At 38.5% G+C, this 20,796-nt stretch overlaps 1 protein-coding gene across 1 annotated transcript in view; it reads left to right on the top strand.

Moving 5' to 3' along the window:
* The window catches only part of LOC136886831 (somatomedin-B and thrombospondin type-1 domain-containing protein), a 312,236-nt gene that overhangs the window by 226,088 nt on the left and 65,352 nt on the right, over positions 1 to 20,796 (top strand). Inside the window, exon 2 of the mRNA XM_068230457.1 lies at positions 14,344 to 14,535. Within this exon, the coding sequence (XP_068086558.1) occupies positions 14,344 to 14,535 (192 nt within the window). The remainder of the gene's footprint in view (positions 1 to 14,343; positions 14,536 to 20,796) is intronic.

Here is a 20,796-nt window from a genome sequence, read left to right as displayed (position 1 = left end):
TTCAGTTCGCAGCGAATTGTTCTGAGACTCAGATCACTACACAAGTCCTTTAGATACTGTCTCCTAATACACCACTCTACGTGTTATCGTTCACTTTTATGTTCACATAGTTCACAGATGCACTCTGGGACACACGAGCATCCCCTGGAAGGGGAAGGAAGAAAATTTACAGAAGCCGCCTGTAAAAACCACTTTGGCGCAATAAAGCAAAGAACCCGTAAATTCTGACAGTTTATATGGGTAAACCACTTCTGCCATATTCTAAATGACGGAACTGCACTGAAAACAACAAGCACAAGAGAAAGCTGAAGTTTTCCTACCACTATGGGAGATGAGGTGAGAACAACGTGAGCCGCACGTCATCAATCACCCGCTCAGCCAGTACGTTTGAGGTCGCCCTCGAAGTCGGCGAGCCCCTCACGTTCACTTGAAGGACAATTTTTGCAACAGAGATTTAAATGCTACGGAGTACATCCCCATATCATCGCAGGCATGATTCACAGATTTCCTCCGTGATTGAGCCGCCGATCCAGACAATATCTATAACGAACACCTGAAAAGCGCCTTCCCATCGTTGGGAAGGATATGGATTGCACTTTTCATTAAGTATCTAGAGACGAGCGAAATACCATGTAGTTGTAAACATCCTTACTTATGTTCTTGTATGAATAATGTTCACGACCGCATTGCATTCGAAATAAACTTTGGATGTGTTAGGTCGTGTTCAGCAAATATAGTACTCACCAGGCACCATTTTATTCATTGGCGCTGACCCTTGTCTTGACATCGGGAATGATACTGCAGTTGAAGTGATGTAAAAACCCCAGGCATTTGAATAGGGTCACTTTATTGAGTTGAACCACATTCCACCTTCTTCAGATTCAATCTCTTTCCAAATTCTTCGAGCAGCATCTTCCATTCCCTTATTTGCTGTAAGAGCTACTTAGGTGTTTTGTTAGCTAGTAGGACATCGCCAGTGTCCACGGATGTCGTTTGTGATAATTGTTAACCATTGTGCAAAAGGAAATTTACATTAATGAATAAAATGGTGTAAAAGTTACATCTTTATAATTCATAATTACAACACACGAGAGACATACATCATGCGTCTGTGAAAGCCTACTGCGTTTTATCTTATCTGGTAAATCTTTCATCTTCATTTAGACCTGACCTTTCAAAAGTAGAGGAAATAAACGAAATTCTCAGGGAAGTAGGTATATATAAAGAGGAAGAGTAGAGAATTCAGCCATCATTAGCAATGCCTTCTTAAACGTAGACTCGAAGTGGAGTTCCTGAAAGTACAAGATTAATTGAGATGAATAAAAGAAATCCAATATTCCATTCATCATGAGATTTATAAAAGATGGTCCAATAGAAGAGAACTTTGAGCCATAAAAAGTGTGGAGGCAGAGGCGTGAAGGTGATGATGAGCTTCTGCAATGAACGTTCCTCTCCAACTGTAAGTAATAAAAGAAGGAGCAAACTTTTTCCGTGTCATTCATAAAGAACGATCAATTGATTTAGAGTTTGAAGACGTTGTGGAGAATGTCATTCACAGGCAGAAATATGAAAAGCTATGGAAATAAATAATATTTAAAACGGGTTGTGATCATTTAACTGTGTTGAGAATAATATTAGAATGATGCTGATGTATTCACCGCCATTACTTGTCCTTGATGAGGTACATTCGTCCGCTGCAGAGTCGGTCCAAACTATGAGTGGGACGAATTTACCATGGGGACGTTATTGAAGGAAGCAGGGCTTTGTATCTCAGACAGTAGTGTACGTTTCCTTTGCAATTTAAATGCTGTAAAATATGTAAGATTCGTCGCACATCAAATAATAATATTTATTTATTTATATATTTATTTATTTATTTATTTATTTATTTATTTATTTATTTATTTATTCGTATCAGGAGCATACATATTACATACTTAAGGACATCATATCAAATAGTTTCAGCCCAGAAGTTTGCCAAATTACGGGCATTAGGTGTCACAGCCATCAAGTCCTCTATTACGCAACTTAAAGGACACTTACTGCAGTTCATGAACTGGGTTGTGGTTTGGTCTTCACCACATTTTTTTTTGCTAGGGGCTTTACGTCGCACCGACACAGATAGGTCTTATGGCGACGATGGGATGGGAGTTGGAAGGAAGCGGCCGTGGCCTTAATTAAGGTACAGCCCCAGCATTTGCCTGGTGTGAAAATGGGAAACCACGGAAAACCATCTTCAGGGCTGCCGATAGTGGGATTCGAACCTACTATCTCCCGGATGCAACTTCACCACATTAACATAGCCTGGATGTGCCAGGAAAGCCCCACTTTACCAAACTGATTCTTTATCTACCAACCCCAGTGTGAAGTCCCTTAAACGATTTCCAAGTATACCAATGTTCCTCACGTCCTTGATTAAGATGTTCAATTGGTAGCATCCAACCAGCAAGTTGGGGAATTCTATTTCTCCACGTTTCCCTTCTCCCCGCGCTAGCGGGCTGCTGTGGCGAACCAGTTGGAGCGTGGAGGGGAGGAGGTGCAGAGGCGTGTCTCCAAGTACGCAGTGTGCCAGCTTAGCATTGGCCAGCAGGTATTCATCGCTGATGGCGCGGAATTTGAAATTTCGCAAATTTTAGGCTCCGTAGTTAACGCCCTAATGATTGTTGGCACCCAAAATTGATGCCGACATCGTTTTTACGTGTACCTCCATGTGTTTTCCAAGTTTCATCGCGATCGGCGACTTACCCATTGCCGATGTTTCGTTGTTAGACTCTTTCTCTTAACCGCACGTAAGTTACTAAGAACGCTCTGCCATCTGTTGAATAATGTGGAGGCCTGTAAATGTTAGAGAATCAAAGGGTATCTAGCAGGTAATAGTAATCTTCCGTGATCAGAGGAAGTGTATACTCTCTTGTTTGACATGTAGTAATCAAAGGGGGCTGCATGCAATGACATTACAAGGGAAGAAAATTATATATCAGAATATTAATGAAAGTGTTGGTCGCTATGCAACCTGCTAAGTATAGAATGAATTGCGGGTTAGGGTAAGCCTTCGCCTGCATTTTTGGGGGTGATCATTTAATGATTTGATCTTATTATTATTCAAAGTTAGCTGAAGGGGGGAGACCCAGCTTAACAAAGGAAAAAAGAAGGTTAATATTCATTCGATTGTTAAATATGCTACAATTGTTGTTGACCATTCCTCCACATATCCCAGTATTGGAATGCTTCCTGGCAACCAGAAGCAACTTCAATAACGTCAGAATTTTAATAATTGTAATATTTTAAAATAAAATGTTCAAAATTTCCCGCCTTTTTAACAATATATCACTGTTTCCCTTATAAATTCCAAGTTTATAAGAATTTTCCTAGTTTTCCATTTTTAAAGTGTGTATAAAACCTCCAGCTACAAAATGAACCTCAACCATTAACATACAATGTAATTCGGATTTTCTGTTGGGTTTTTATTCCGAGCACCAGAAAATATTAAGATTTTTGTAAATAAATATGTTATATAAAATCGAATTTCAGTCCCATTGATCTGAATGAATACAGATTGTAATACAACACTATGGGAGGAAACTCTGAAAAATTCATAATTATCCTTGAAACAGTAAGGGCGTTATGAAGGAAACCGTTAAAAAGGCGGGATATTTTGAACATTTCATTTTGAAATGTTGTAATAAAAATTGTGACATTATTAAGTTGATTCTGATTGCTCTGAAGCATGCCAGTACTGGGTTATGTGCAGCATTTGTCAACTACGTTTGTAGCATATATAACAATCGAATGAATATTGGCCTATTTTCCCTGTGTTAAGCTAGGTGTCCCCCCCCCCTTAAGTTAGAGACCTATCAGTGCCTCATGATTTCGGAGAGAATAAAACCAAAATGAAGCAAATTGGTCCCGTAGAACGGACGGAAGTATTTACCAAAGCTGTTTTTACTAGACTTTTTAATATATAGATGATGATAATAATAACAATACCTTGAATTTTCGAGGCTGTATTATGTTTCAAACGGTGAAGAATCCTATTTCCTTCATTACGTTATTTCTGAAGGGGCTGTTGCTATATTTATTGCTTCCAGAGTCTTGTATGGAGTAAAGTTTCTATGTAGTTCTAACAATAGGCTATAAAATTTGGTGCGCGTTTCCTTGAGCAACAAAAGGTAGTCATGGCCGATAGTATAGAAAAACAAGAAGGAATGTAAAGAGAGACGGAAACGTTTGAGCCAGAGAATGAGGAAAGAAATATAAAGTAGTTTCCCATTTCATACGTCGTTTCTTTTTTGTTCATGTTTGTTTTAAACAAAAAGAGAAAGTTATTACAGAAGTTTGTTATTGCAATATCGATACACACCTGTTACAGTCTGCATAGCTCAAATACAAAAAGAGCGGGAAATTAGTTTCAGGAATAAAAAATAAATAATTCCTTGCGGTTTGTAATGGAAATATTATATTCAGCTGGCAATAAGTTGTTCGGTTGCTAGCCGTTATTAATGTCGGTGAAAGAAGAAATGAGATTGTAAATTATTAATTGCCGAAACTACAGTATACAGGCTGTTCCAAAATATGTGTGACGTAACATAGGGGTGTACAATTCACCCCAGGACAATACAAAAAGTCCCTACGAATATATGTCCTCCGGTCGATCGTTTAGGAGCTGCAGAATTCCAAAACTACAGTATACAGGCTGTTCCAAAATTTGTGTGGAGTAACTGAGGTGTGTACAATTCATCCCAGGAAAATACAAAAAGTCCCTACGAATATATGTCCTCCGGTCGATCGTTTAGGAGCTGCAGAATTCCAAAACTACAGTATACAGGCTGTTTCAAAATTTGTGTGACGTAACTTAGGGGTGTACAATTCACCCCAGGACAATACAAAAAGTCTCTACGTATATATGTCCTCCGGTCGATCGTTTAGGACCTGCAGAATTCCAAAACTACAGTATACAGGCTGTTCAAAAATTTGTGTGGAGTAACTGAGGGGTGTACAATTCACCCCAAGACAACACAAAAGTCCCTATGGATATATGCACTACAGTCGATCATTCAGGAGCTGCAGGCTTCCAAAACTACAGTATACATGCTGTTCCAAAATTTGTGTGAGTAACTGAGGAGTGTACAATTCACCCCAAGACAGCACAAAAGGTCCCTACGAATATATGCACGTCAGTCGATCGTCGAGGGGCTGCATAATTCCTAACTACAGAATAAAGAATGTTCGAAGATATGTGTGACGCAATTGAGGGGTGTACAATTCACCCCAAGACAACACAAAAATTCCCTATGAATATATGCACTTCAGTCGATCGTTCAGGAGCTGCAGAATTGCAAAACTACGGTATACAGGCTATTTCAAAATATGTGTGAAGAAATGGAGGGGTGTACAATTCACCACAAGACAACACAAAAATTCCCCATGAATATATGTCCTACGGCCGACTGTTTTGGAGTTGCAGATTTTTAAATTATTAATTGCCGAAACTACAGTAGCTATACAGTGTGTTCCGAAATATGTGTGAAGTAATTGAGAGGTTGTTAAAATATCCCAAAACAACCCAAAAAGTTCTTATGAACTTATGTCCTACGGTTCATGGTTTCCATGTTGTAGACTTTGAAACATTGTACGGGAAGTGTTGGCAATAGCCTTACCTCGCACGTCCCATGTGAAGTAGCTGTTGTACCAGCAGTGATATTGCATTATAGTGCTAGGAGCTCTGAAGTTGTCCAACATGCTCCTGAATGCACACCACCTCATTGATTCTCGGACATGTTCGAACATTCCAGGCATCGATGACAACCTTGTTCCACAAGCTGGGGTAATACTGCAATGCCCTTAACGGCAGTCTGACTTCAAACTCAATCCTAGAATAGAATAAAATAGAATAGGAGAAAATACTCCTATCCCCTAGTACCCCGTCACTTGAAACTTGAGAGAGTAATTAATTATATCTTGTATTCTAAATTGTTTTTGGTTGCGTTCATGATTATTCTTATTCCAATTACTTTATTTATCACTACATTAAACATTACAATTAGTCCTAGTAACTATTTACACTCAGTCTCTCAATTGTAATCTGCAAATTTATTTATTTATTTATTTATTTATTTATTTATTTATTTATTTATTTATTTATTTATTTATTTATGAGCTCCCTGGGCGAGGCGGTAAAGGCGTGCTCGGTTCGCCCTGAAGGACGTGGGTTCGAATCCCCGTCAGGAAGTCGTAAAATTTAAGAAACGAGATTTCCACTTCCGGAGGTGCATATGGCCCTGAGGTTCACTCAGCCTACACCAAGAATGAGTACAGGTTAATTCCTGGGGGCAAAGGCGGCCGGGCGTGGAGCTAACCACTCTAGCCCATCCCATTCTAGATGTTGGCAATGATGTACAGGGTGGTCGGAATCAATGTGAACCGGGTACATGAGTGCTAGAGGGTTGGTCATCCTGATAAATAATTTGAAAGAAAAATAAATCGATATCTCGCGCCGTTATAATTTCACCAAACAATCAGATCACTTTCCGGTTGAATTCAAATGGGCTTTTTGCAAGGCGGTGTTGCTAAATATGAAGGTGGCTTAGACTGACTTGAGAGGCATAACCAGCCTGAAACACAGACACACTGTGGGCTTCAGCCGGTGTTACAGTAGCGTGTGGGACAGTGCTCTCAGGGCGGAGGTCCACCTTCAAATCCCTCCCGTGAAGAAGTGCCTTTCTCCTACTGGCGCTCTTCCGACTTCCGACAAGTTCGGAATCGTCCTGTATATGTGTGAGTTATATCGGATTCATGTCGAGTCCTAATTCCTGATATTTTCCAAATATCTCTTCCTTACGTACCCCAGTGAAGTTATGGCTCTGCATGCCTTGTGGATAGGGATGAATTAATACAAATCCCGAGTTTAATTAAGAGGTCACACACACACAACTCTCAGCTTGCATTCGGGAGATAGTGGGTTGGACTCCCACTGTCTGCAACCCTGAAGATGGTTTTCGGTTCCCATTTTGACACCCGGCAAATCCCGGGACTGTACCTTATTTAAGGCCTCGGTCGCTTCCTTTCCACTCCTAGCCCTTTCCTATTCCATAATCGCTATAAAACCTATCTGTGTGGGTGCGATGTTTCCAACAGACATCAGACATACATAGTGAAGATGTTCCTATGAATATTGAACTTTCACGACCGCATTGTAATCGCAACCGACTTTCAACCTATTAAGTCGTGTTATGTACATTTAGTACATGTTGAAGAGGTGTTATGTACAGAACAAAAATGGCCGACCGGACACCAGTGGGATACGAACCCACAACCTCCCGACGCGAAATCTAAAAATGACTGTGAAAATCCAGAAAAATGATACGAAAATAACATAATTTATGTTACAGACATTATAATAAGCTCTTGGGTTGTTGCAATGTCAAGAAACAAGGTGAAATTATTTACGTTTCGCAGAGAGAACTTAGCTCTGCGTCTTCAGAAGAAAATCTCGGCTGCTCGTGAGGAAGACTTCTTTAATTGGAGGTGTCTCTACTGGAATGTGGACATTTCCAAGAAGTAAGTGATGAGCAAAGTTTCTTTAGTCCCCACATTGACAAAGCGTTGTGAAGATTCTCAAGTCTTCGTATTCATTCTGATGTAACGTCCAATATCACACGCGTAAATGCTTGAAAATCCTCAAGCATGTAAGAAAATGACTCAAAAGTGTATAAAATATTCTAATAAATTCCACAAAACTACCAAATTATGACTTATAATTTTAAAAATTGATCTAAAAATACAAAATGGCAGAACTTGGACAAAAAATGACCTAATAAATTATCATTTCTACAATATGGGACCTATGATGAATATTTCTATATAAGTTAGCAATGTCTGTTGTGAATCAATTAAAATATGACATTGTCATCAAAATCGTAGCCCTGCTAATGAATGTTCGTGTACGAGGAATGATTACAGTTCATGGCCTATGATCGACTATGGAATTGCATCACGCTCTACTGGATAACGGTAAGATGATTATGTCGGATAATTCGTAAATCCCATACAACGGACACTGTATCTCACCTGTTAATATATGCATGAATCTGCTAATGGCATTTACCACATTGTTATAGAGCAATTTACCTCAATTATCACGTGTATACATCATCATGCCTTAAAACTAAACGAGTCAGGGTTGCTGAACATGAGAATAATCTCACTCAACTAATTTTACGGACTATTTCCTGTATCATCATGTTTACAGACCATTTCCTGCTATTGTTTTCTGCTCAAGAAGACACACCTTACTTGCTCTTTTAGCATGATGTCACATCTGGCGATGATTTTCAAATTACTCTGCTGTAGGGTGTGCAAAAGCCACAGGCAAACTTAATTAAGACTCATTATAACTTAACTCCCCATCCAGTTAAGTCAGAAGACTTACAGATTTCCGCAGTTATCTCACGGATTGGTTCTTGCAGGCCCTCAAATTTCCAAATTAAATTTTCGAAACCGTGGCCCCACACGTCAACAAGTGAAATTCGTAGCATCACGTGGATACCTCACAGATAGGGACCTGCGTTTTTCGCGCTTGCGATAACACCGACATTTTAAAAATATTTCCTAAAATGCTTGGGAAACAGTTACCTATATTTAATGTTATTTACAATTCGAAAATTAGACAGCTTTATTTCGTAAATTAACACGAAATGAGACAATAACGTAAATATGTCAACTTTATCAATTTCGCATGCATAAGAATGCGAATTCACGGTGTTTTCCAGCTTATAAAGGTTTTTCCACCGCCAGAATAAACAATCGTGTCTATGAGTCTTACAAACCGGGCGAGTTGGCCGTGCGGGAGATAGTCGGCTCGAACCCCACTTTTGGCAGCCCTGAAGATGGTTTTCTGTGTTTTTTCACACCAGGGAAATGCTGGGGATGTACCTTACTTAAGGCCACGGCCGCTTCCTTCCCATTCCTAGGCCTTTCCTATCTCATCGTCGCTATAAGACCTATCTGTGTCGGGGCGATGTAAGGCAAACAGTAACACCAAACAAAAACAGTCTTACAAGGTCAACTTGTTCTTTCACTCACTCAACTCGACTCATGCGCGTACGTCATTCTGCTTAAGGAGCTGGTCAGTAAGAGTATTATTTTCTCTCTGTGTTCTGTCACGGTTACCAAAATATGATACTACTATGATTAAAAATAACATGAAATTCTGAAAAAATTGCGCGAAATTCTTCTAAAATAACCCCGATTTCCACCAAAACATAAAAGGAAAATCGCAGGTATCTACTCATAGGTAAGTTCTTCCTGTTTTCTTGTTTCATATAGGAAATGAAACGTTTATTCCCTTTTACAGTAATTTCAAATCGACTTATTCATGTTATATTCTTCCTTATCTGTTTTTTACATTATGTATATACGGTTTATACGTTTTATATTATTACTATTCAGGAATTTTTCTGGTTTCCCCGCTGTTCATTTGTATTCAAGTCTAGTGAAAAAATTCATATATTTAGATTAAATTAGACTAGCAGTTTCCCGCTCGCTCCGCCCGCAATGTACAAAGAATGGTGTTGTACGTTACTATCCTCACGGATGTATTTGCAAAGTTTCGAGTTAATGAAATAAAACACATAATCTGCAGTGGTAATAGAATGTAATATTATGTCAACAAAGCACTTGAAAGTATGGTACATCACACAAAGAAATTGAATTAAACGTTCCTTGGAAAAACACTACTCGCCGAACTGTTAAAAAGTCCTTCAAAGATCTTCGTCAAGGAGACAAATGTACTCATACCTTTTCTCAGAATCTACCAATTTATGTAGTTATTACCTCAAAAGAAAGTGCTTGATCCACTGAGTGTTTTTAGACCAAAACACGAACGGTGTACCTCAAGTACAACGAAAGATATGATTGCTTCAATCAGAAAAAAGTTGAAGAAATGAGACATCAAATTAAATGTGCGCTCATAACTTTCCTCGGAATCAACTAATTTGAATAGTTAATAGCTGAAATGAAAGAGCTTGATCCATTGAGTGTTCTTAGGCCAAAATGAACGTCGTACATAAATTAGAACCAAAGAGACAAAAAATTGAAAAAATAAAATAATTTGAGGAAGGAGGAAGTTAAGTGATTTATAGTACCTGATGACAAATCTGTGCATGAATACCTTACAGTTAAAAATGAAATAAATCGATCGGATATAATGGCCGGACAGACTGACTTTAGTTTTCATAAACGTTTTTAATATATAGATTAGATATCGTCTTGCCGGACTGAGTGGCTCAGATATTTGAGGCGCTGGCCTTCTGACCCCAACTTGGCACGTTCGATACTGGTTCAGTCCGGTGGTATTTAAAAGTGGTCAAATAAAACAGCCTCGTGTCGATAGATTTACTGGCACGTAAAAGAACTCCTGCGGAACTAAATTCTGACACAACAGCGCCTCCGAAACAAGAAAACGTAGTTTGTGGCACGGAAAGCTAATGACTAGATCCCGGATTTTTATCCATAAATAGGTTAGATTGCAAACTTACTGAAGCTTGTAGCAAGTATAGTCTACCTTCACAACGATTATGCTATAGGGTTTGCATAAATATTAGGGGTACGGCCCATCATAACCCCTATCATTTATGTTCCTCTTGCAACATTATGGAAGAGCGGGTGGCCGACACTTCCTACTAATCAAATTAGTTTGCAATCTATCCTTTTTACTGCATAAAAATCCGGGCTTTACTAATGACATTGTTAGATATCTTCTTGGTTGGTCCTTACACTTAACCACTGTTGAGGAAGTAAGTAATACAACTGATAATAACAATAATATTAATAAATTGAATTACCACAAATATGTCTTTCGATAAATAAAACTCAAATTCATATCGATTAATTTATTTGTATCTAACGAATCGTTTCCGAGAGACATCTATATACAATGGGGAGTGGACAAGTGTAGCATTCAATGCATCAATAGGGGGAAGTTGACTCATGGCCTATAAAACTACCACGAATGAAATAATTAGTTCTCTAGAGTACGATGAGATGATGCCCCTTTGAGAAAAGTGCCTTCTATATGTCTCCCAATCATGGCCTTCCATCAACACTTCACATCACCGCCTGCAAGATCAAATCGACCATCTGTACTTAACGCCTCTCTGTGATAGTATGTATCTCAGTCATGGCCATCCGTCAATACTTCACATTGCAGCCTACACTATCATATCGACCATCTGTACTCTAAAGCATCTCTTCCATAATATGTCTCTTAGTCATGACCATCGATGAACACTTCGCATCACAACTTGCAAGATCACATAGACCATTCGTACTCAAATACTCCTTTATGATAATATGTCTCTTAGTCATCGTCATCCATCAATACTTCACATCAGAGCCAACACGGTTGTTACGTGACATCGCACTGACACATGCAAGAATTTCCACTGTGCTCCTGAATAACTGTGATGAGATATTGCCACTTCATGTAGGTGAGATCTTAAGCAACCTGGATGTCTTGTATGTTAGTATACTGAATGTGACATTTCCTGTGGGCAGAGGACTTCAGATAAGTTTTTTCTAAATATTTTGCTAGGTATCATCTTTGACAGTCTCCTATAATACATGAAAACTATTTAACTGTCCGCCCAATAACACTCTAAAGGACGATTTTCCCTCCGGATGAACATATATAGTTATAATTAATTTTCGACTGGTTAATTAATACATGTGATTTTAATGTTTATTATTTGTTATGGAAATAAATTTTCAATTCATATGAAACAGAGAACATTCATTCTCTACTCTATGTATATTTCTGACATTGCAGTAATCGAAAAGTGGTTTGTGGGGGTGAAAGTGGAACTTCATTATTTTCGAATAATTTTGTTGGTGCTTCGTTAAAGATACTGCTGAACATGAACACAGACGCCAACGACTCAAATTATGCTTCTATACCTCTCCTTGGGTCAAATATGTGTCATTACAAGGTTTCTAAATTATTTATGTTTCATGAATAATAATACATTTAATTTTTGAAAATGGTTTGCGATGAGAAATTTTTATTTTCGAAAACCTTATTCTCTATATTTATGACATGTGAAATCACATAATTGTATTCAGAGGGAAGAAAAATTGTTATAGTTTATTGTACAGTGGGACCAATGAAGAGACTCAAAAGATTTGTAAGAAACATAATCTAAACTAGTAGGTCTTTCTTTTGTGGAGAAATTCACGTAATTTCTTTGCCGTGGATATGTGAGGATTTCCCACGGAATAAAGGTACGAGTCATACAAATTTTGTGCATTACCTTTTGCCAGCTTAATTAAAATCCTCAGCAACCAATATCTTCTTCTTATTCTTGTTATTCTTCTTCTTCTTCTTCTAATTCAATACTGGACTGAGGAGTTAGTATCCCATGATTTGATCGTCAAGTTCTGCATGTCAGCCGATTTTCTGGTAATCTGGGTGAGATCTGAAGGGGTTCCCCACAGTGATGTATTTAATTGATTCTCTTGGATCAGTCCGGTGCTATTTCAAGGTGCTCAAACACGTCAGCCTCGTGTCGGTAGATTTACTGACACGTGAAAGAACTCCTGTGGGACTAAATTCCGGCACCTCAGCGTCTCCAAAACCGCAACAATAACTAGTGGGCAGTAAATAAAATAACATTATTATTATAATTTAATTTGGTACAAACATATTAATGGTGCTCTCCCCCTGAAACGATATAAATTACAGTAACTTTTCTTTGGAATATCAGGTTTCCACGGTTAATACTATGATGTACTACCACATTACCAAAGTAGTGCAGAAAGTGACCTCGAAAGATCGTCGAGAGCGTGACACACATACCAGTTTCATTTAAAATGAACACCCTCGTTCATCTGGACATTTTTTATGTGTCAGTTCCTTTTACATTCAATGCCTTCAGGGTCTCGGATAATGAACCACACAAGAATATAGAAAACAATAGAGTTTCCATAAGCTCAGCAATCAGTGTACATTGGCGGAAAATGAAATCGTCCTCATACCGCCGCTGTCACCCAGCGTGTCCTTACGGCGTCGACCAGTCGCCTTGGCCTGCGAGATCACCAGACCTTTCTCCCATTATAGGATTACAAATTCAGCGTCATCCAATAACAGCATTAGCCGTTGCTTATTTGACTGCCCATGTGTAACAGGAGCGGAACTCCTTCACACAAAATGACATACGCCATCTGTACGACGCAATCCATGCGCTTTTACATACTTACATTCAAAATTATGGGGACTACATTGGTTATTATTGTACACAATAACCTCGTTTATCCCTATTAAGTGGGGACCGGAACTGATCCGTATTATCGAAAAAACAAAAGGAAACAAATACAGTACATGTTTTATAATCTATTAACATAAGTTTTACAGTAATACCTTTTTTCAATTGTACAAAAAATACAACAAACAATTTTCTTACATTTATGACTCTGTTTTATGCACTAAAATAATGTGTCAGTTTTTTCTGTTTTACATTATTTTGTATTGCGTTTTGGTAACATCAGTTCTGCCGGCGTGGTTTGAGTCTGGGATTCTAACTAGGCCATGGATTTGTCCAGTTCCATTGTTGCCTCTACATGAGTCGTTGTTTCTTCTGATGGAGCGCCGGTTTCGTTTTCGAATTCACCATCACTCTCGTCATAGCATGCCGAGGAACAAGAGGCAATAATTTATTCATCTGTCATTATTCCGTAGCCTGAATTACTGTAATTTTTCAATCAGTCATTTAAGTCCTTCACACCTACATCCGAACATGCGGGAATGCGTGCAAAATGTGTCAAGAAAATCAGAAGAGTCCACAGTTTCTCATTCTCAATTCCAGGCGAATGCCGGGACGGTACGTTTGATAGACCTTGGCCGAATTACTTCCAATTCCTGTCCGTAGCTATCCTTGGCGGAAAAGACATTCAAGAAGAGTCGACCTCGTAAAAGAAATACTGAACAAGTAAAATTAAATTATTGTTATTTTCGATCCGGATAAACCGGTGATCCGGCTTAAGGAGGGCCGGATAAGCGAGGTTCTTGTGTAGCACCTTACGATATGTCTTCTCGTGCATACTTGAACCTGTGACCTGGACACTTTAATCAAATAAATATGTTACTTCGACAATTGCTGAGCCTAAATTTCATTCCTTTACGCGGATGTCTTCTTTATGTGTAGGAGAATCTGTAAGAACGTGTGTATTGATTTGCAATCAAGAGATAGTCTTCCTATAGGATCTCATACATAGATAGTATATCCATAAATGGTTTTGTCTACCTAAGCCATCTTTATACATTCCTAAATGTTCTGTGTTTCTTTGTTTCAGTGGTGGATTGCACAGTGTCCCCATGGGGTGCATGGTCCGAGTGTGATGTTGAGTGTGGCACTGGCATGATGACGAGATCACGAACCGTTGAGAGGCAACCTGAGAATGGCGGCAAGCACTGTCCCTCACTCGTACAGAAACGTGGATGTCAAGGAACGAAATGTCCTCACAATACAAAGAGTGCTATCAAAGGTGAGTAGCAGATATTACAGATATTTTAAAATCACACCATTCCCCTTTTATCCCATCTATTGGTATCAGAATTCTCGCAACTTTCATGTTTTAACTTTATTCATTGTCAGTTCTGCGCTGTTTAGGCACAGTAGCCGCGATTGGGAATTAGAAGTAGGTGCGATGGGAGGGGAGTGGCAGAAAAATTTAAAGACAGCAAAAAGTAGGCGGGTTAGAGGAATGTAGCGAGGTTAGCGGGGTGGTGTTGTTATACATCAATCCTGAAAGTATTGATACAATTTGGTAAGTTTTTGATGCTCTCTGAGCGAATTCCGACTGAGAGTTACAAGTAATAATAAGATTCTGAGATTTTGATTCAATACTATACAATAAAAGTTTCTCTAAAGAAAAAAATAATTACACATGTATTACAATTAAAAAGAAGTAAGGCGTGATAATACAATTAAAAACGATTTAGTAATTCACTATACACTAAGAAACTAACATATACTAAATAAACTGACGACTCTGCACGGAAAACGGGTGATCTTGGCAAAAATGTACCCCTGCTGCTCTTCCTCACAGCACATGCTAAGTCTCCACTACTTGCTGAGGCACTGTACAAATAGGTTAGACGCAAAGAAGGACATTTTCTGCGTATTTCCTCTGAGAATTTTCATAATAATTAAGTAAATTACAGGAAAGAATTAGATGATAAGACAACAGGGCTTGTATAAATGGCTTTTTAAAAGAATTCCTAGTTTCACGTGGCCACTATTAAGGGATGTAATGTAATAAAGACTGGAAAACAAGTAGTCCATTATGTTGTTCCTGACTTTACTTGGCTTGCCCCGAACTTGTTCGAAATTTGTTGAACTCTAACCCCTCTCTGGGACACTTCAGCTGTTCGTGACCTTTAAGCAGTGAAAATAATGGGGGACAAGCTGGATTCGTGTGCCATTCCTTTTTGGATACTTACTTTTTTGTTTTCAGATGTGAGGATTCATAAAGGCTAACCAACTAACCTTTTCTACTCAGTTGAACCTCAGAACCAGGCCACTTGTGTACTTATTTAGGACATATATCATAATCCTACTGTTGTCCACCCGGTTTTCCGTAGTGTAACGAGTGTAACATAAATTGTAGGGGTTCTAATAGTCCGGGACCCGACTGTTTACGCAAATCTCATAGCATAAGTGTTGTCCAGCTAGAATATACTTGTTTAGTATGTTTGCTTTCTAACCTATTACAGCCTAAACATCCGGGATCTAGTCATTACTTTTAGTGACGTGTCCGTTCCAATGAACACGGGCTTCCTTTCTTTTTTGTGATGAATTCCACTCGCATGCATGTCCACCCAACAGTTAAGCTATATAACGCTCTTGGATCAACATAACCAGGCTTGCTTGGTGTTTGTTGACGCAGGCCAGCATTCTGGGCCGTGTAGGGCAACTGGACGAACTATGGACTTCTTTTGGTTGATCAGGTATTTGCTTATCACTAGACCTCGGAAGAGAGAACTTAAAAATGAAATTGTGTTTATACGTTTCATGTATTTATAAGGTTAAAAACGGCGCTCCAGCGGGGTCTAAAAATGCCTAAACTGCCCATATTCCCAAAATTCCTGTTTTTATTCCCTTAATCGATTCAAAAAATTTAATTTATTTTCAGAAAGTAAAATTTTTGCAGACTCTTTTTCAGTACCTTGAACAGTTTAAAACTTAACAAAGAAAGTCTTAAGGGGGACAGGAGCTTGAAATCCTTCAGATGTATGATTTTACCTTTTCGCAGAAATTGTTGGCTTATTATATTGGCAATCTAGTCCCAAAAGGATTTAGTTTAATTCAGTACCTAAGCGCACTAAATTCCTAACACATACGCATTCGGTATCACGGCGCCTTTTTTCAAGCATTGCTTTTTTTCATCTTTGATGAAATCTTTATGTTCGTTTTGTCAGGAAATTGACGGTATTCCACTTGGGAGTATTGAAGAAGGCTGTGAAGCGTCATTTCCGGTTGGTCTAGCATGGGGATCACCGCAGAACGTTTGTTTTGATTTGAGAGGTACAGTGCGAGGTTTCGTGTCGTGAAATTCAATCGTCATTTCTTAGACTCACTTTCTCCATGACAAAGGTACCTTTTAATCAATAAATAGTGAAGATATCAATCTGAGACTGGATAGACAGACAGGATAAACACTACCGCACACTTTCCTGCAAGGAAATTACAAAATACGTCATTATATGGACTTAGGAGTCTAATATATATGTGTTTTTTGTGAAGTTTTAAAACTGAAAATGGTATTTATTTAAAAATACCGAAGTATGACATTAGAAACGCCTGCAAACATTAAATCATAAAGTTCATATAAATCAGTAAAACAAATTACAAGGCCCACGACCTCGGTGTTTCTGAGAAAATGGTACCTCAATATGACCAAAATTCAAATTTGAAAACAATTATTTTCTACAAGAAACTTTCATCTAAATTCTTGTTCTTCTTAATCTGTTTACCTTCCAAGGTCGGTTTTTCCCTCGGACTCCGCGAGGGATCCCACCTCTACCGCCTCAAGGGCAGTGTCCTGGAGCTTCAGACTCTGGGTCGGGGATACAGCTGGGGAGGATGACCAGTCCCTCGCCCAGGCGGCCTCACCTGCTATGCTGAACAGGGGCCTTGTGGGAGAATGGCAGGATTGGAAGGGATATACAAGGAAAAGGGAAGGAAGCGGCCGTGGCCTTATGTTAGGTACCTCCCCGGCATTTGCCTGGAGGAGAAGTGGGAAACCACGGAAAACCACTTCCAGGATGGCTGAGGTGCGAATCGACACACCTCTACTCAGTTGACTTCCTGAGGCTGAGTGGACCCCGTTCCAGCCCTCGTACCACTTTAACAAATTTCGTGATGCAGCCGGGAATCGAACCCGGGCCTCCAGGGGTAGCAGTTAATAACACTAACCACTACATCATAGATGCTACTTCATATGAAGTAATTGATAAATATTTATAGCTAAGAAATATGCATTTTAAATCAGTGCGCAAATTTCTGTGATTCTACCTCAAATAATGTTCAAGTTACAGAGAATTTAGAAAATTAATGAATTTTCGTGCACGTCTCCCCTAAAAGCGGAAGCTGTAAACCACACTCCTTAAGAACTTTCCGCAGTAAAAACACCCGCAGTCTATGTGTCACGAGGCAGGAGACAAGTGTCCATTGACCTGCTTAAATAAACCTCTTCATTTCATTCTGCGGAAATATTTCATTGAGTCCGTTTTTTCAGTGTATGCATTATATCGAAATTGTCGGCTTGCATATCGTCGTTAATCGAGTAGTGTTTACAGGAGTTTACCCATTTCATATCGGATGACAAAATTATATTCTGTGACGTTTGCAGCAAAGATTTGAGTGAATTACGTTTTGTATTTCCCCCTGAAGTTTTATCAATTTAGCAATATACAAATTATATTTTAATTGATAAATTCTTATTCAAATACTTAAAATTAAAGCTGTCTAAAATATATTTTTAGAACCAAATTTTTCCTCATATTTTAGACCCTATTCTAGGTACCTAAATTCACAGTTTTAGCACCTAAAAATCCGATGTCTAGTCTTAAGCCATTCTCGTACAAGTGGTCAGTCTAGTTTAGAGTCTGATTTTGTAAAGTCGGGCAGGTCAACAGCATACAAGGATGTCCATATGTGAGCTGCCTGGATATCGGATGTCATTGTAACCTTAAGAAATCCACTTACATTATACCACCTACATACGTACAGTATTCCAAAATTCTCTCTCTCTCTCTCTCTCGCTCTCTTTGTGAGATTAAGAGAAGATGCTCGGAGAAGTTGTGGGTTTGCAAAATAAAAGTATTGCTTCATCAAGCTCGTCCAAAGTTCCCCAGGCACTTTCTAGGAGTGACGGAGATTATATATTTAGTGAGAAATAATGAAACCCTGTTTCGCATGTATTTTACGAGTCTTCACATTAAACAGAAAGTTTCAGTAAGTTTATATAGAGTATGCTTATAAAACTGGTGAAGTTTGTAGATTCTACTGTGTACGAAGCTTCATAACTATGCATGTTTTCATATATTTTTGAAATAACAACGCTGAAGATCGTTTAGAACATTATGTGACTTTCACCTATCTCAACGTGGAACTAGGTGATGTTAGATTAGCATACACCTGAGGTGGACACAAACCTACCAGTACCCAATAGAATTTAAAAAAATGCAACCACCAAGACAATTCGAAGATATGGTTGGTAGAGTTCAAGGGGTTTTAGGAGGTATTGACAGGATATCAGTATGTTAAGGCAAACTTACTACAACAAGTAACGAGTACACTCCAGTCTGCATAACAGTTCTGCTAAAAGATTTGCATAAACATTAGGCGCACGACCTAATAGAACTACTAGGAATGTCATTCCCAACTTGTGGTCCGCGAACCATTGGGGGGTCGCGACGATAATCCAAGGGGTCCGCATTAATAATGTAAGTTGTATTTAAAGAGTGAAATTTTATTGTAGGCCTACGCACAATATTCATGAAAATTATTATAAACATAGGAACTGTGTCTTCACTGTTGTATAACTTACATACAGTACATGCAGTTCTTGGGCGATATATGGGAGAATTTATCGGTATCTTGTGAAGATCTTGTATCACGCCTCCACGTCTCTAATGGACTTTTCGGTTCGTGACATCGCCTAAACGCTATGATTTCTAGAGAGGCACTAGTGCGTTTAACGTCTTTCATGACAACATACTTGTGTGAGTGTACCTTTTCTTCACTCACACAAATGAAAACAAAGTAAGAGGAGGGAACTAATATAGAGGCTGATCTTCCAGTGACTACAACTTGCAAAACGCTTGGTGTTTGGAAAACAGCACCATCCGTACCATTTATCAAACAACTGTACCAAAGGAATTTTCTCTAATAAGTTTCCAGATCCAGACTGTCATAATTAAAGCCCTGATTTTTATGCAGTAACAGGTTAGATTGCAAACTAATTTGGTTAGTAGGAAGTGTCGGCCACCCGCTCTTCCATAATGTAGCAAGAGTAACATAAATTATTATGTTTATGCAAACCCCATAGCATACTCGTTGTGAAGGTAGACTATACTTGCTACTCGCTTCAGTAAGTTTGCATTCTAACCTATTAATGCATAAAAATCCGGGCCTTATAAATTATTAGCCAAGTGTCACGATGTTTTATAATTTCTGTGCATAGGCTATATAAATTACCTTTATGTAAATGAATTTAAATTTACATTTGAAGTTCAGGATGACGTTTTGTGGCTAGGGGTTCCTTGAACTTCAATGCTATATGCTGAAGAGGCCTCAGGCACAAAATGTTTGGGAAACCCTGCTCTAGAAGTAATTTCCTTTTTACAATTTGCTTTACGTTGCTCCGATACAGGAAGGTCTTTATAACAGCGATGGGATAGGAAATGGCAAAGAGTGGGAAGTAACCGACGGTGGGGTTTGAACTAGTCATCGGATAATCGAATACTTTTAATATTCGTCTCACCTCCATCCAATTATTTAGATAATCGAATAACATAATCGAATTCGTTTCTATTTTATTCAGTTGTATGACATCGAATATTCGGATGCATCATGAATCAATTTTTCCCTTTAAGTGTGTCGGATCGATAATCGATTGAATTAAACGAATAGATGAACTCTTATGAAAAATCATGTGTTTTAAATTAATGAGTGAATTAACTATCTTAATAATATCACTTTTCATTCGATGATTTTGAAAGCATTCACTCTTCAGTTGCCCCATTCATTCAAATGCAGTTCCAAATGAATAATCGAAAAATAATCGAATGGAAAAATTCACTATTCGACTGCCTCATTGTTTCGAATGGAGTTTCACATGGATAATAAAAAATAATCAAAAACTAATCGGATGGAAAAACATATAAAGTATTCGATTGCCTCATTCATTCGAATGAATAATCGAAAACTATTTCAATGGGAAATATAGCCGATTAATTTCATACAATTAAATAATCGGATAAGCTGTTATTTTGTATTCGATTATCCCATCACTAGCTCGGAATGCAAGCTGATAGCTATGTGACATGAACCGTGCAACCACTTGGTCGGTTCTAAAAGTTGTGTTACTCTCGCTACATTTCGGAGGAGCAGGCTAAACGACACATCCTACTAACCAAAGTAGTTTGCATTCTAACCTCTTAATGCTTAAACATCCGTGATCAAATGATTACATAAACATTATTTTCACTGCATTTGCAGACGATGACTGTGGAAATAG

Source organism: Anabrus simplex, chromosome X, assembly GCF_040414725.1.
Source record: "Anabrus simplex isolate iqAnaSimp1 chromosome X, ASM4041472v1, whole genome shotgun sequence".
NCBI classification, from domain to species: domain Eukaryota; kingdom Metazoa; phylum Arthropoda; class Insecta; order Orthoptera; family Tettigoniidae; genus Anabrus; species Anabrus simplex.
Note: the sequence above shows the minus strand (reverse complement) of the source record. Positions and strands in the feature narration are given on the sequence as shown.